Source organism: Sparus aurata, chromosome 21, assembly GCF_900880675.1.
Source record: "Sparus aurata chromosome 21, fSpaAur1.1, whole genome shotgun sequence".
Taxonomy (NCBI): Eukaryota; Metazoa; Chordata; class Actinopteri; order Spariformes; family Sparidae; genus Sparus; species Sparus aurata.
The window spans coordinates 11,593,709-11,608,434 of NC_044207.1; the positions used below are offsets into that span (position 1 = coordinate 11,593,709).

The window sequence follows — 14,726 nt, forward strand, 5'->3', positions numbered from 1 at the left end:
ATGCTTCTTTGTTCTGAGTCCTAGCTACATTTACTGAGTCCTCAAGTGCCCCAAATTTTAATGTTACCTCAACCATGAGAAGGAATCACCTGGGGGCTAAGCGGTTTTTAACCACTGACAGTAAGTATTGAAATAAAACCAGTGAGCCATATTACACCTCCTGTTTCCTCAACAGACTCTCTGACTGAGTCTTTCTTCATACCTCATCTGCCACCCTGTTATTATGCAAATCTTATCTCATGAAGCAGCTGAAAAGAGTCTGCAACACTATAAATACAGCTGGTTGGGAGTACTCACAACTCTTTTTAGTTACACTGCAGTTTGTGAGAATAGGTGCAGCTCTTCTTACCCCCATAAAATTGTTTTTTATTCTCAATGCCGACTATGATGGCCAGACTCCGCACAGACTGCATCGAGAGACCTCTACGCATCTGTTTTGAGCTGCTGGGTCATTTTATTGGATCTCATCCCTGGTTGTTCTGCATCACCCCCCTTATCCTCTCAGCCTGTCTGGGGAGCGGATTTTATCTCCTAAAGGACAGAATGTCAAACAACATCGAAGAGCAGTTCACACCTGTCGACGGACGAGCCAAGTTGGAGAGGAAATACATCCAGGAAACTTTTCCAGGAACTTATTCCATGTTTTCACCTTTAAGACTGAGCACGGATGGAAACTATGCGACTCTGATAGCTACAAGTGACAGGAATATTCTGACTGTGGAGGCACTTCAGGACATCCTCCACTTGGACTCAAGAGTTAAGAGTATGGTCGTGCAGTTTGACAACCAGGAATTTGAATATGTGGATGTTTGTGCGGAGGTGATGGGATCCTGCACCTCTAATGACATTTTAGGTATCATTCAATACAATGCCAACAATATAGACACAGTCAATTTGACATTTCCGTGGCATTATTCTGATTTCAGGAGCTTTGCGTTATATCTAAGTCTGGGGAGTGTGACGTTGTGCAAGGAGAGCTCAGTTGTTGAAAGGGCCAAAGCCATACAGCTCCATTACTATTTACATGAAGAGAATAAAACAAAAACTGATCTTTGGTTGGAAAGCTTCATTCATTTGGTCTCAAATGCATCATCAGCTTCCATTCAGGTAAGCAGAATCACAGTATACTGTTTTTGAACGGGCAATATGTCAGAAGTGTAAATGAATGTGTAAAATGTGTAAAATAGCTGTTTTGTCCATATGCTGTCTATGTATTGTGCTCGCTGTGATAGCTGAAGTTAGCTTGCTAATCACCTGGCTTGCTGGTATAAAGCCCTCGTGTTAGCAATGTAAACACTGACACTTTCTTGGTCCCCAAGCTCCCAGTCTTAGCCACTAGCTGCATGGCTAACTGAGCTAGCTAGTTAAGGCCGCTACAGTTAGCAGCAGTTAGCCATTACTCTGGTGATGTGCTACCACCCGTTTGTTTTAAGCATGAATTTGACAAGTGGCCAATTCTTACATATTGCACCTTTTTAATGATCAGCTTTTCATTCATTAAGCAGCTTCTGATTATCTTTCCAGGTGTCATACTCAACCTCCACATCAATGCAGTGGGAATTTGAAAAATCTCCGGCTTCGGTCGTCTATTTGTTCTCCATCACCTATGCCATCGCCATCACATTTTCCATCATATCATGTTGGAGGTTTGTAAAACATCTGCAAATCCAAAAATGTTATGCAATGGATTTTGGATGCACGGCTCTGTCTAATCACTGATTTTCTTTCAGGTTGGATAATGTGAGGACGAAGGTGTGGGTGGCAGCCTGTGGAGTGCTCTCCACAGGTCTAGCAGTGTTGAGCGGTTTCGGTGTGCTGTTGTTGCTAGATCAACCTTTTGTTATGACAGTTGCCTCCTGTCCTTTCATGATCTTGGGTAAGTCCTGTCCAACATCCAGATCCATGAGATCCACCTGTATTCAAAAAGTACATGAAACATTTACCTTGTTAACCAAAGAAGTAGAATAATCAGTGACATGACACAGCATTCATTCAACTGTTTTGATTTAAATAAAAAAGAGAGATTAACAACACCTACTGTAACACAGATTTGTTATGTCATATGTTTTAGTTCACATTTTTTAGACCAGATGTACTTGTCTGAAGACATTTCAATGTTTCATAATCTCAATACACACTACTGATGCACCCGTTGATGGATTAAACAATCAGGGGACCAATGGACAAACATTAGCCGTTGGCCCCCTTAGAGACTAGAGATAGTAAGTATTCAGATCCTTTACTTAAAGGTGCAATGTGTAAGAATGTTAGTTAAAAACATTCAAAAAATCAACCAAAGTTATAAAACGGAGAGTGATTAAATAACAGTTTTGTTGCAGAGATATCAGAGATATACAGTTAACAGCAGTTAGCACCTACTCTGGTGCTTTGTCACCCCCCATTTGTTTGGAGTGTACATTTGACAGGTGGCCAATTCGAACAACTTCAGCTCAATAACAAGTAAAACTCCTGTATTCAAAATTCCACCTAAAGATAATCAGTCAAATTGATGAGGATCGGCCTTCCCAATAGGTCACCAGATAACTGTGAAGGGTTGTTGAACTATAAAGTATTATATAATGGACAGCACAAGAAAAACTTCAGACTGAGAATGAATGGAGACACTGTGCCAATGGACAGTATGAGAAATGTATATTTTATTGAACATCAAGGCATGTAATAAAAATTTGATAGACGCAGAAAATAAAACTATGAACATTAAGTTGAACATAATATTGGACCTTTAAAATCTCTCTCTCCTCTGACTTTGAATGAATCCAAAGGTATTGGACTGGACGATATGTTCATCATGATCTCTTGCTGGCAGAGGACCCTTGTTCTAAACACCGTCCCCGACCGGCTGGCTGACACCTACAGGGACGCTGCCGTCTCTATCTCCATCACCTCCCTGACCGATGCCCTGGCACTCTTCCTGGGCTACAACTCGCCCTTTGGTTCGGTCCGGTCCTTCTGCCTGTATGCTGGGATTTCTGTATGCTTCTGCTATCTGTACAGCATCACTTTCCTGGGGGCGTGCATGGCTTTGAACGGACAGAGGGAAGCGGAGAACAAGCACTGGTTCAGCTGTGCCAAAATCCCAGAGGACTTACCGTCCAGCAACTGTAGAGCTTCCAGCATCTGCTGCGTTGGAGGGAGTTACGATCGAATGACTGAAAAGGAGGAAACTGAGCTCATGAGTCATATTTTTGAGCGGTTCTACGGACCATTTCTGGCCCACAAATTGGTAAAAGCATGTGTGTTTGTCATTTACGCATGCTATCTGGCTGTTAGCATCTACGGCTGCTTTATCTTAAAAGAAGGACTCGATATCAAGAATCTGGCTTTGGATGACTCCTACATCATCAGTTACTACAACGATCAGAGACAGCACTTCTCAGAATACAGCTGTTATGTGATGGTTGCGGTGAAGCAGCCCTTGCTCTACTGGGATGAGGTTGAACGGAAGCATCTGCATTCATGCATTTCAAAGTTTGAAAGTTTGAACTTTGTCAACAGCACCTTCGCTTGGTTTCTTTCCTTTCAGCGGTACGCAAATGCGACCAATCTAAACATAAGTTCTCGGGAGGCTTTCCAAACGCATCTGCGCCCTTTCTTAGAGCTCAACCCCATGTTCAAACAAGACATAAACATGACCACAGACAATGAGATTCTCGCCTCCCGCTTTTTCATTCAGACGCTCAATAGAACCGCAGTGGAGAACATGATGACCACACTCAGGAAAACAGCGGAGGATTGTCCAGCAGTGCTCCTGGTGTTCCACCCTGCTTTCATCTACTTCGACCAGTATACCGTCATCATGGACAACACCGTTCAAACCATCCTGGTGGCGGTGGTTGTGATGTTAGTCGTCTCACTCCTCCTGATACCCAGTCCTCTCTGTTCTCTATGGGTGGCTTTTGCAATTTGTTCAGTCATTGTTGGTGTGGCAGGCTTCATGGCGCTGTGGGGTGTAAACCTGGACTCCATTTCCATGATCAACCTGGTCATGTGCATCGGGTTTTCGGTCGACTTCTCAGCTCATATTTCTTACTCTTTTGTCTCCAGCCCCAAGAGTGATGTCAACGAGAAGGCCACGGATGCCTTGGCCCGTTTAGGCTACCCGATTCTGCAAGGAGCACTGTCCACTATTTTAGGAGTGATGGTGCTCTCCACCTCTGGGAGTTACATCTTCAGGACGTTCTTTAAGATTGTGTTCCTTGTGATCACGTTTGGGCTGCTCCATGGTTTACTGTTTATTCCAGTGTTTCTGACGCTGTTTGGGGCCTGTGGGAAGTGGTGTGAAGGACCAATTTAGGAACTTAAAATTACATTTTAATTCCTCACTCTTTTTATGTACAGAAACATAAGCTGTTGTGCATAATTAACAATTTTCAACAATCAACCAACATTAACCCAACATTGTGGTGTTGTGTCGAAGTGTGTTTTCCTCATTAATATGTGTTTTCCCCTTAATTTCTCTGAACCTCACCTTGAGCCCCCAAAACTCAACAGCAGAGAGCGGCACCACAGGAAGAAACACTACAAAGGGAACAAACTTCCGAACTAAGAGGGGCCTTTCCCATGGCAGCTGTTGACTGACATTTAAGGGTTGGCGTCACTAGGACATGTGCTGTGAAATCCTGCTGGGCTGGAGCAGATCATAGCCTTGTATAGCCTATGAATGTTGATATGTTTTTTGTCTAGTTTACAAGACCTGCTTATGGAAGTCAAGTATGGAAGCAAAAAACCTTTGAAAGTTGAGAATGGTCGTGTCTGCAATTATTTTTTTAAATGCTTGTATCTCGAGATCAACAAAAATAAATTGTATTGTGTGTGTGTGTGCCCACATGGTGTGAAAGTAAATAAAACCTACATTTCTCTATTTTGGTCATTACAAATTTGAGTAGCCACTTCAAAACACACAGAGGACGAATACTGTATATCAAATTGTTTATTTTCTTTTCGACCTCAATTCTTATTTTTTTTTAATTTCTTGTATACTACTTCTGTGTCGTATTAAGGAACAGAGTGACTGATTCTAAACATATTCTGTTTTAATGCATCAGATCTGTAAACCTTGTGCATGTTGTTTCATTTGTATCAATGTGCAGTGACGTACTGTTTTGTAAAAATTAGAAAAGAGATAAATAAATCTTCAGTAGCCTCCTACTCAGTGACCCCCCCCACAACCCAAAAATCAGCAGTTGTTTTTTTAATGTAGGCTTTTTATTTATTTCAGCTGCACAAACATTCATCAACTATTGCCTTCACATTGTCGAGAGATTTCGTCAATCAACAGCAGAGAGCCACTCAATGTGCTTAGAGCATAAAAGCATTCCTATACATCTATGTACAATGTTCCCACTCCCAATCATATATACAGCTAAACACGGATAAAAGGCTAATAAACAGAAGAAATAGTGTTGAATTGACGCAATAACAAAAAAGCAGGTAGAGTTCACACTATGAAGTAGAAGGTATGCTGGTAGAAATCTCGGCAAGAGCTACACCTTCAATCAAACCAATGTTCCAAAATGCTAAAATATGGATTACATACACGGTCGCTACAGAGACATTCAATATTACAACAGAGGCGCAACTGCAAGTCTACCCACAATCTGTGTTGAACAGCTGTCTTATTGAGAATCAAGGGTGTCAATTTACAATTAGACTTGCTACAGTTTAATGTCCTTTGTACACCGAGCAGCGCCTGTGAGCACCGAACACTGGCATCTTTCTTCCTCCGTACTGTGCAAAATGTGTTGAAACAGAAAGATAAAGAGCACTACGTGTGAGAAATCCCTCTGCCTTAAAGCATGAAGAAGGAGACAGCAATAGACAATACCTCACAGACACGGCCTTGTTGTTTGAATAATCTGAAGATTAAGAGTCTTTAATCTACTCATTTGCAATCATCAAACTGATATTTTGCTGAAAGGTTTTTCACAATTTCAGACATTTTAAACAAAACAGGTGAACGTCGCAGGGTTAAAATCCTAAAGATCCCAACGCTCTATCACTACATAAGCACAGCTTGTATTTGCAACGTGATTTGTGAGGCTGAGCGGCGGGTTTTTGATCCATCTGTACACGCAGCGTACATGAAATAAATTACATAAAGAGTGCGTAAGTGCTTTTTTTTTGTACACTTATCCAAAAGTGCTGAGACGCTATATACGTCCTACTGTACTTTGAAAAAAAAAAAAAAAAAGGTTCACACTCGCAGTACATTCCCCAAAAAAGGCCACCTTTAAAAATAAGTAACAGGGATGTATGCAGAGGGGTACAGCAGGACAGGAGAGGGTTTGTGCATGATCGTCAATGTATCAGCACCCCATCATCACAATTGAAGGAGCCCAATTGGGAAGCACACAAGCTAAAGTAGAGTATAAGACCATCAACACTGGAAGACGATTGACAAGTAGGAGCTGAGTGTTAAAATCTAGCTGTCAGGACACAGTAGCTCTTTGGGATAAAGACACTAGTGTTTTCTATTGACAGAATAGAAATCAGCGAACACCTGGCTGAGCAGAATGTGACAAAATTTCAACTAAAAGTAAAAAAGAATCCTTTTTCAGATGCCTTTTTCACGTTTGAGGTGTATAATCACGTCAGCATTATTTCCTCCCACCAGCCGATAACGTGACCTCAGCAACATCCTTGTCATGAGGCGTTTAATCCTTTAACCATTGTCATACAATGAACCTTAGAACTCTGGAGCGTCGTGCTTATGTTTCATATAACAGAACTACTTATCTGGGAACACTGATGAGATTACACAAAGGTGACAGCATGAAGATACGATACAGTCCCACGTGAGAATTTGTCAGTGCAGGCCGTGAATTCATCCTCTTCTGATTTGCTGCTCGTGAATTGAGTTCACCCTGAGCTCTTAAAATCTGACCCCTTCCCCAAGCCGCAACCCCCGACTGTTGCCGTCCCCGCTGGTTTCATCTGGTTTCCAGGGTCTTGCCCTCCAGCACCAACTGGATCTCTTTGGCGTCCAGCGTCTCATACATGAGCAGAGCGTCTGCCAGGTTCTTGTGCTCTTTGGCGTGAGACTTCAGCAGGGCTTTGGCTCGCTCATAAGACTCCTGGAGACGACAAGAGGAAAGTGGTCAGGAGGTTTTATACAGGTTTTTTTTTTGTTGTTATTCAGCTGTCCTAAACAAGCTGATACAGACCTTCAGTAACACCCTGATTTCATGCTCCACAGCTGCTTGCGTCTCTGGGCTCTGGGCTGTCACGTCAGCATAGGTCATCACACCCAGCTGGGAGATAAGAGGAGGAAAATGAATACATGTGTAAAATTATAGCAAAACTGTGGAAAAACACTGTGAAAAAAGGGCACTATGCAGTTTTGGAGAAGAAATTCAAAGTCAAAATTTCAATATTTATCAATGAGTTAATGTCTGAGGTAATAATACAAACTCAGAAATATTTTTTTCCATGAATGAATAAACGAGCTTTTCGGTGTCCAAAGTAAAACAGTATGAAATTGTGTTGTTCTTTAAGGTTCAGTTTGTTTATTTTGCAGTAATGAAAGCAAAAAGAGTTTGTATATATGACAGTAGTTTTTTTTTTTTAGGTGTATAAAGAAGTTATACGCCTTACCTTCTCACACATTCCGAATCTGGTCACCATCATCTTTGCGATCTTTGTGGCACTATCAAAGTCACTTGATGCACCTGGAGAAGAAGAAACGTGGCCTTTGTAAAAATTCCAGTATGCCAACCACCTTTCCTCGTGTAAGACAATCAAGATTTTCTACATTCAACCCCTCAATTATGTTGAAACCATTTTTGACCCCTGTTGTCCGTTTTAAGGAGCCCTTTCTTACCAGTTGTGATGTACTCATGACCGAATATGATCTCCTCTGCTACCCGGCCGCCCATACTGACGTCCATCTGGGCGAGCAGCTGAGAGCGGGTCTCACTCCAGCGATCGTCGTCTGGGAGCATGGACACCTGAGAAGAGACAGCAGAGAGGATTGAGAGGAGGAAGGTTTAAAAAATGACAGCTTGTTTACAAGTTTCATTTTTCCTTACATGTCCCAGACTGGGGCCTCTGGGCATGATGGTGGCCTTGTTGATCGGCATGGCATCTTTGGTGTAGTAAGCTACGATGGCGTGGCCTGATTCATGGTATGCAGTGATGCGTTTGTTCTTGCTGTCTATTTCTGCGCTCCTTCTCTCAGGGCCTTGAGGAACAGAGAGCGGGTGGATGAATTGAATTATTTCATAAACAAAAAGGAGGAATGAAACAAATAAAATTCAAGAAAAATGAAGATAGGAGGGCTTTTAGTCATAAAAATATGCTAGATTAAAACACAAGACCTGGATAAGAATTCTTAGAAAGATAAAGTATACCATAAAAATTGCAGGGAAGTAACGGAGAGGTCTTTCTTTGTCATCTAGATAAACTTCTTTATCACTCACCCATGAGGATTTTGTCTTTAGCGAACTCCAGCTCCTTCATGGTGACCATGTCTTTGCCATCCACTGCTGCCTTCAGGGCCGCCTGGTTCACCAGATTTTCCAGGTCAGCGCCAGAGAAGCCAACTGTGCCCCGGGCAATAATCTTGGCCTCAATAGCTGCAGAGACAACGCGCAACATTAACAGTCAGCCTGGGCCTCAGACTGGACCACAGTTAAAGCAGCAACGCATCCAAACAACATTGGGTTGTGTCCTACAGTGGTCAGAAGAACATATACCACATTAATGTGTTTGAGGAATGTTTCTCAGACCTGGATCCACTTTAATCTTCTTCAAATACCAGTTGAGGATCTCTGTGCGTCCTTTCACGTCCGGTTTGGGGACAGTAACCTGCATGTCAAAACGTCCCGGGCGGATCAGCGCGCTGAAACAGAACATCAGTTGGTCAGTTTAATACTGAAAGTGTGTCTCTGCAGTTAAAACCCATCTCATTCGTTCTTTGTTACTGAAAGAGAAAGCAGTGACTCAGAGGTTTGTTGACATTTGCACAGGCACGAGACTCGGAGGTAAACATACTTATCCAGAGCCTCTGGGAAGTTGGTTGCTCCGATGATGATCACGCCTTCATTTGGTTTGAACCTACAAATAATATTACAGGGTAAAAGTCAGTGTCTGCAATTCAGTGACTCTTAGTTTTGCAACTCAAATGCAGGCCAAGTTGCAACTAAATTATAGAAGTTTACCATAATTCATTGAGTGGATTATCTTAAAAACACATCACAATATGGTTATTTCATCTATGGATAGCTTCCTTATTCAATTTGATTAATCTACAATATCACAACATATAGTGTTATTGTAGTGCAGAATTATGCATATCATGATTGAAGATTTCATTCTGTTTTTACTATATCCAGGCTTCCCACCAATCTTGAACATTAAATTCAGTGACTTTCCAGGTCTAATAAAAAAAAGGACCCACTGCTACATATCTTGAGACATGGATCAAGTTGAATAACTGTTATAACACTAAAACATTTTTCATAATGAGAACTAGCAAATGTTGTAATACAGACAACCATAAAAAAAAAAAAATATTCATATTAATAAACTATGAGCCTTGAATGTGTAAACACTTGTGCTGTGTTACAGTGGTGGAACTAAACTGTGGGAGACACACATGCAAATATATATTTACTAATGTTAAAAAAGAAAATATTAAAAGGAACTTCAATTTCTAAAAGTCAAGCAGTTTCAAAGACTCATGTCTATTCTCTAAAACCTTTCAAGGTACTGATTGTTTTTCCTCAAAGTATTTCAAGGTCCTGTGAGAAATGTGCCGATCACAGACCCTTACCACATACACTGCAAACCCACCAAAATGCCAGAAGGATGTGCCAAATTTGCTTTAACCTGCATTAAATCAACTCCTCAATCATCAGTTTACTCAAACATGTAAAAACACAACAGATCATTTCAAAGATTACCCGTCCATCTCAGCAAGAAGTTGGTTAATAGTCTGTCTGGAGTATGGGTGCATGGGAGACTCAATCCTTTTGCCACCCACACTGTCCAGTTCATCTATGAAGATCACACAGGGAGCGTTGGCTTTAGCCTCCCCTAGAAAAAAGACACAACATTTAGGAGAGAAACGTTACAAGTTTAGATGGACCCAAGGAAAGAAACGGCTAACAGAAAGGTAACTTGTAATATTGATGTTTTAATAATAATAATAATAATGATAATAACAATAATAATAATAATAATAATAATATCTGAATAAAATCCCACTGAAAAGGTTCCTGATGCGGCTGGCTCCCACTCCAACAAACATCTCGTCAAACTCAGATCCCGAGGCGTAGTAGAAAGGAACATCCGCCTCTCCTGCCACAGCTCTGGCCAGCAGAGTCTTTCCGGTTCCTGGAGGGCCAACCAGTAGCACACCTACAGGAAAGAGAGTGTCATAAAAAGCGCTGTAATAATCACATCAGCTTTAAAGTTATCAAAGTCTTCATGCAGCTCAGAATGCACTGTGAAGCACAGCCCTACCTTTTGGCAACTTTCCTCCCAACACTGTGAACTTCTGCGGGTTTTTCAGGAACTCCACCACTTCCTGCAGTTCGTTCTTAGCTTCCTCAACCCCTTTGACGTGCTCAAACGTCACGTTTTTCATCTGGACGGGGTCAACTGCAGAGTCCAGGCCTGATGTGGTTCGGAACCGCACTATCAAAAATGGTTAGATTAAAGTTCGAAATCACACTGCATGGCACGGTTAATGAAACCCCACACACTCACATACACTGCCTGTTACTGAGGATTATTGAATGGCCACATGTGATGCATGCTAGAGCTTCAGTACAGCAGGTTAAAATGAGTTGTCAGGAAATCATTCAGTTATATCAGGCTTAGTCTTTTTCTTTGAAGGGTCAATACGCATTCAATATGCATTGATTAGTTTAACAGGCAAACGCAGATTTGTATTGTTAACATAAACATTTTTAATATATTAACAATGGAAGCATATTGGACAAGATCTCATGAATGCCATGAAATCAAAAAACAGGTTTAGAAGAGAAAAGGAGCCTTTACCCGATATGAAGGGGGTCTTTGAGATGCCATAGAGCCCGACAAGAAGCAGCACCAGCAGGATAAGACGAGTCCTCCTGAGAGAGTCTGGAACAGAAAACTAGACGTCAGTACTGTTTAATGCTTCATAATATATCAAATTAGATGGTGTTGTTATTAAATCTTGCCTTGTGTGCGTTGTGTCAAGGCTTGGGCTTTCAGGAAACCCTCGGCGAAGCCCCTCTTGAAAGCATCCTGCTGTCCATCAGGTACGTTCTTTTTCTTCAACAAGCTGTCTAGACTTTCAACTTCAATCCCCCTGTCACGTGTCAGGAAGCCCTGCAGTGTAAGGTAACACTGATCAGCAGGAGAATAACACTTCTAATACTTTCTCTTACCTTTACACTAAAGGCACTCACACTGTTTAGGCCTGTAAACGTAACGTACACCTGCCCTGCCGTTATTATTATCATCAGGAGCTGGAGGCCATTTTTGTTATCAGGCAACATCAAAGGCAGCTGCATAATTGATCCAATTAGCTTACTTAATAAGAAAAAAATGACTATCTATTTCAGTCATGAAATTATAGGCCTGAACGGACACCGACTAGGCAAAATTATAAATACCAACTTTTCCATCATTCTGTCTTGTGTGCAGAGAATCAATTGGAAGAGAGGCTAGTCTGGATTTTAATTAACTAGACAGAAGAGAAAAGAATGCAGTAATGTGGTGCATTTTCTACTATTTTAATTTCTGTAATTACATACCTTCATAAAAGACGATGTGAATCCTTCAGATTCCAGCGGGCGGTCGGCGGCTAACTGCATTCGTCTTGCTTTCCTCAAAGTTTTAAAGCCTCTGCTCTGGACCCACACTAGATATATACAGCAAGCACATGATTAAATCAGATAACAAGCTAACCATGTTTCCGAAGCATTTAACTTCACTAGATTAGCATGGACGTGGAAAATATATTAACTAATTTACTGGCCAAAATAAGAAAACTTGTCAGCCAACAGTTTGCTTAACTTGTGCATAATCAAAGGGTTGTCTTAATGGCAGAAATTTTCCTTTCATGCCGATGCAGATATTTCGTTTTACAGCCTTTATCAGCGAATATTAAAGTTAAATCAGTTAAATTAACAAGGTATGTGTAAAAATAGGAAACCAAAGATCATTTTGACAATTAACTGGAACATTTTGTCAGTCATGTTAATCTAAACTGTTTCCAGATAACATACACACCTATTGTTGTCATTTTTAGTAAGCCCTGAATAAAAACCTTTGGATCAGCAAGCAAACTATCACAGCACTTCTAAATGCTTGTAATCCATAGTTACCTGGCCAGTGTTGTAGCTCAATGCCGACAGCCTGAAGAGGTGAAGGGTGCTGCCTGGAAAACACCGGGGCTGTTGCACCAGATGAGAAGCCTGGGAACAGAGGACATAGTATAACTCTGTGATACCTCTAGGATAAAGTGGCAGCACAGGCCCTATTGCTTGTTAAGACGGCCAGCTAGGCCGATGAAAGATGAGATACATCCAAGTTTCACTTTTGCTGTATGCAGCAAAAGGGAAGAACCATGTTTAAAACTCTGTGTAAATTAGTAGTACTAGCATGTCGAATTCATTCATGAGTGACGAAAAGGCAAGGGGGTTCTGACATTCCAATAATCTTCTAGCAATGTAAAAGATGTTAAAAGTCACAGCTAATACCATGTTATGAGCACCAGCCATAGGCACACCTATTTAAGTGGGTCGAGGTACAGCAAAAAAGATGCACATCCTCACCATGCTTATTGTAAAAAAACGAAGGCGTGGAAAGATGTGACGTCCTCCAGGCCGTCTTTCCACCCAATGCAAGTGGCGCCTCCTCTGGACTCAAGCGTGGCAACACCCGGCTCACCAGCTCATCCAGCTGCTGCGCTCCCAGGTCTGATAAACCAAGCTCACGCAGGGTCCACATGGGCTGCACACACAGACATAGATGACACAGTCTGGGGTATTAGACTTGATTTATATTCCTCACCATCATATCTTGGAATAGGTTTTTGGTAAACAAAAGGAGAACAGTGGAAACAACTGTGCTGCATCACACACTCTCTGACTTGATGCAGCAATTGCAGATTATGTCCAACTTGTGTATACCTCTGTGCAGTGTAGATCCAAGTCTGGGGCATGCTCCTTGTGTTTTCTTGATGTGCAGGTGACACTGCTGCTGCTGCCAACTGAGCTCTTCATGGAGTGGAGGACATTGATGAGGTGGCTCAGGGGTACAGTCACCTGTGACCACATGTGAAGAGACAAAAAAATGTGAATGGCATGTTGTCAACATTAAAGAATTACCACTATCGTACATATTACAATTATCAACAACCTACTTTTTAGTAGTAGTAGTAGTAGTAGTAGTAGCAGGTAGTGCAAAGACAGCCTACATAGGTAGTACAACAGCTAGCTGGTGTTACAAAGCCAACATGATGGACACTTAGTTAAATCAAAGTAGCTTGTTCTAAATTTTAAAAAAGAAAGAAGCCGTATACCGATGATTAACATTAAGAATCTGTAGAAAAGTTGGTCAAAGTGCTGATTTATTAGACTATTCAAATCGTCAGTGTCAAACATGTCGCTCACTGACGCAGTTTCCCAACTGGCAGCTAAGGACACTGAACACATCCGCAGCTAGCTCAAACTTCTCTCAGCGGCCCACACAGTCTTCATTTCAGGTTCATTACGGTTAAACATAAATGTAATAACACTGACACAATGTTCACCGATGTGACTGTAATGTAGTGTTTCTTTCATTAAATCAAAACCACAACGAAAGGTCGTCCGGCTCGTAAGAGCGCGAGCTAAGGTTACCTATGGATGCTAGCAGGAACCTTAAAACCAAAACAACAACAATGCTAAGGTTAGCTCGGCCTAACGCTTCTTGCTCTCTTACCTGCGGTTGGACGGTCAAGGAAAACATCTTTTAACTCTCACTGGTCGTTAAAGGGTTAGGGGTTACAACACCGTTCCTGTCTGCTACGTGTTTCTTTCGCTTTACCCCTCAGTCGCAGGCATAGCAAGTCAAACAGCGAACTTCAGCGGTAAACTGACAGCTGAAAACAAACCGGATGTAACCTCTGCGGCGCTCTGACACATTTCTGTGTCCCCGTCGAAATCTTCTTTTAAGCTTTAAGTTCCGTTAATCAGTTGAAAAATATTATTCTGCTAATTTACCGTAGTCTAAAATATGATATACGCGATATCGTCTCTATATAATTATTACTTAACATTTTACAGCCTGTGGATTCTCATGCTGAAAATGGAGAAATAACGAAGATAGCAAATAAAATCCCACTTTCACAGGCAGTGGCAACTAACCCATTAAAGGATAAATTCGCCCTAAATTAAAATTTCAGTCAATATCCAGTCACATTAATTTGAACCCTCATGGAAAGTGAAGGGTCAAGTTTCTTAGTCCACAAAACATTTTTGGAATGTAGTATAAAATAACCATAGTAAGTAGATAGTGGTCAGTATAAAATAACCATAGTTCAAAGCTCAATGCTTTGAACCTGGGGTCAGTTTGTTTTTTTCACGGATTTTGTCTGTGTCTGATCTCGTTCTTTGTTGCCGGCAAATAAAGTCCAACTGCACTCAGCCTTGAAGACTCCTGGTGACTTTTTTGATCTTTGAAATCTTTTGGACCAACTGAGAAAGGTGAAGTCGATTTACAACAGG

At 41.4% G+C, this 14,726-nt stretch overlaps 2 protein-coding genes across 2 annotated transcripts; one reads left to right on the top strand and one right to left on the bottom strand.

Moving 5' to 3' along the window:
* Window positions 1-344: 344 nt before the first annotated feature.
* Window positions 345-5,172, top strand: ptchd3b (patched domain containing 3b). The gene is made up of 4 exons (XM_030403463.1): window positions 345-1,107; window positions 1,525-1,646; window positions 1,731-1,876; window positions 2,784-5,172. The coding sequence occupies exons 1-4, from the start codon at window positions 376-378 to the stop codon at window positions 4,313-4,315; spliced, it is 2,532 nt and encodes an 843-aa protein (XP_030259323.1). The 5' UTR covers window positions 345-375; the 3' UTR covers window positions 4,316-5,172.
* A 35-nt stretch (window positions 5,173-5,207) lies between these two features.
* yme1l1b (YME1-like 1b) lies at window positions 5,208-14,149 on the bottom strand. Its single transcript, XM_030403464.1, has 18 exons — window positions 13,942-14,149; window positions 13,149-13,283; window positions 12,792-12,969; window positions 12,342-12,431; window positions 11,769-11,875; window positions 11,190-11,340; window positions 11,026-11,109; window positions 10,486-10,659; window positions 10,228-10,380; window positions 9,924-10,056; window positions 9,013-9,075; window positions 8,748-8,860; window positions 8,439-8,594; window positions 8,049-8,200; window positions 7,841-7,967; window positions 7,615-7,688; window positions 7,185-7,271; window positions 5,208-7,094 (listed from the first exon to the last, which is right to left on the bottom strand). The coding sequence occupies exons 1-18, from the start codon at window positions 13,966-13,968 to the stop codon at window positions 6,951-6,953; spliced, it is 2,148 nt and encodes a 715-aa protein (XP_030259324.1). The 5' UTR covers window positions 13,969-14,149; the 3' UTR covers window positions 5,208-6,950.
* Between the last annotated feature and the right edge of the window lie 577 nt (window positions 14,150-14,726).

Coding starts and splice junctions, on each gene's coding strand:
- ptchd3b (XM_030403463.1), top strand. CDS start 376: ATGCCGACTATGATGGCCAGACTCCGCACAGACTGCATCGAGAGACCT. Junction 1,647..1,730: donor TCCATCATATCATGTTGGAG/GTTTGTAAAACA, acceptor ATTTTCTTTCAG/GTTGGATAATGTGAGGACGA. Junction 1,877..2,783: donor CTGTCCTTTCATGATCTTGG/GTAAGTCCTGTC, acceptor ATGAATCCAAAG/GTATTGGACTGGACGATATG.
- yme1l1b (XM_030403464.1), bottom strand. CDS start 13,968: ATGTTTTCCTTGACCGTCCAACCGCAG. Junction 9,076..9,923: donor CTTCTTGCTGAGATGGACGG/GTAATCTTTGAA, acceptor TATTATTTGTAG/GTTCAAACCAAATGAAGGCG. Junction 7,689..7,840: donor TCATGAGTACATCACAACTG/GTAAGAAAGGGC, acceptor CTTCTTCTCCAG/GTGCATCAAGTGACTTTGAT.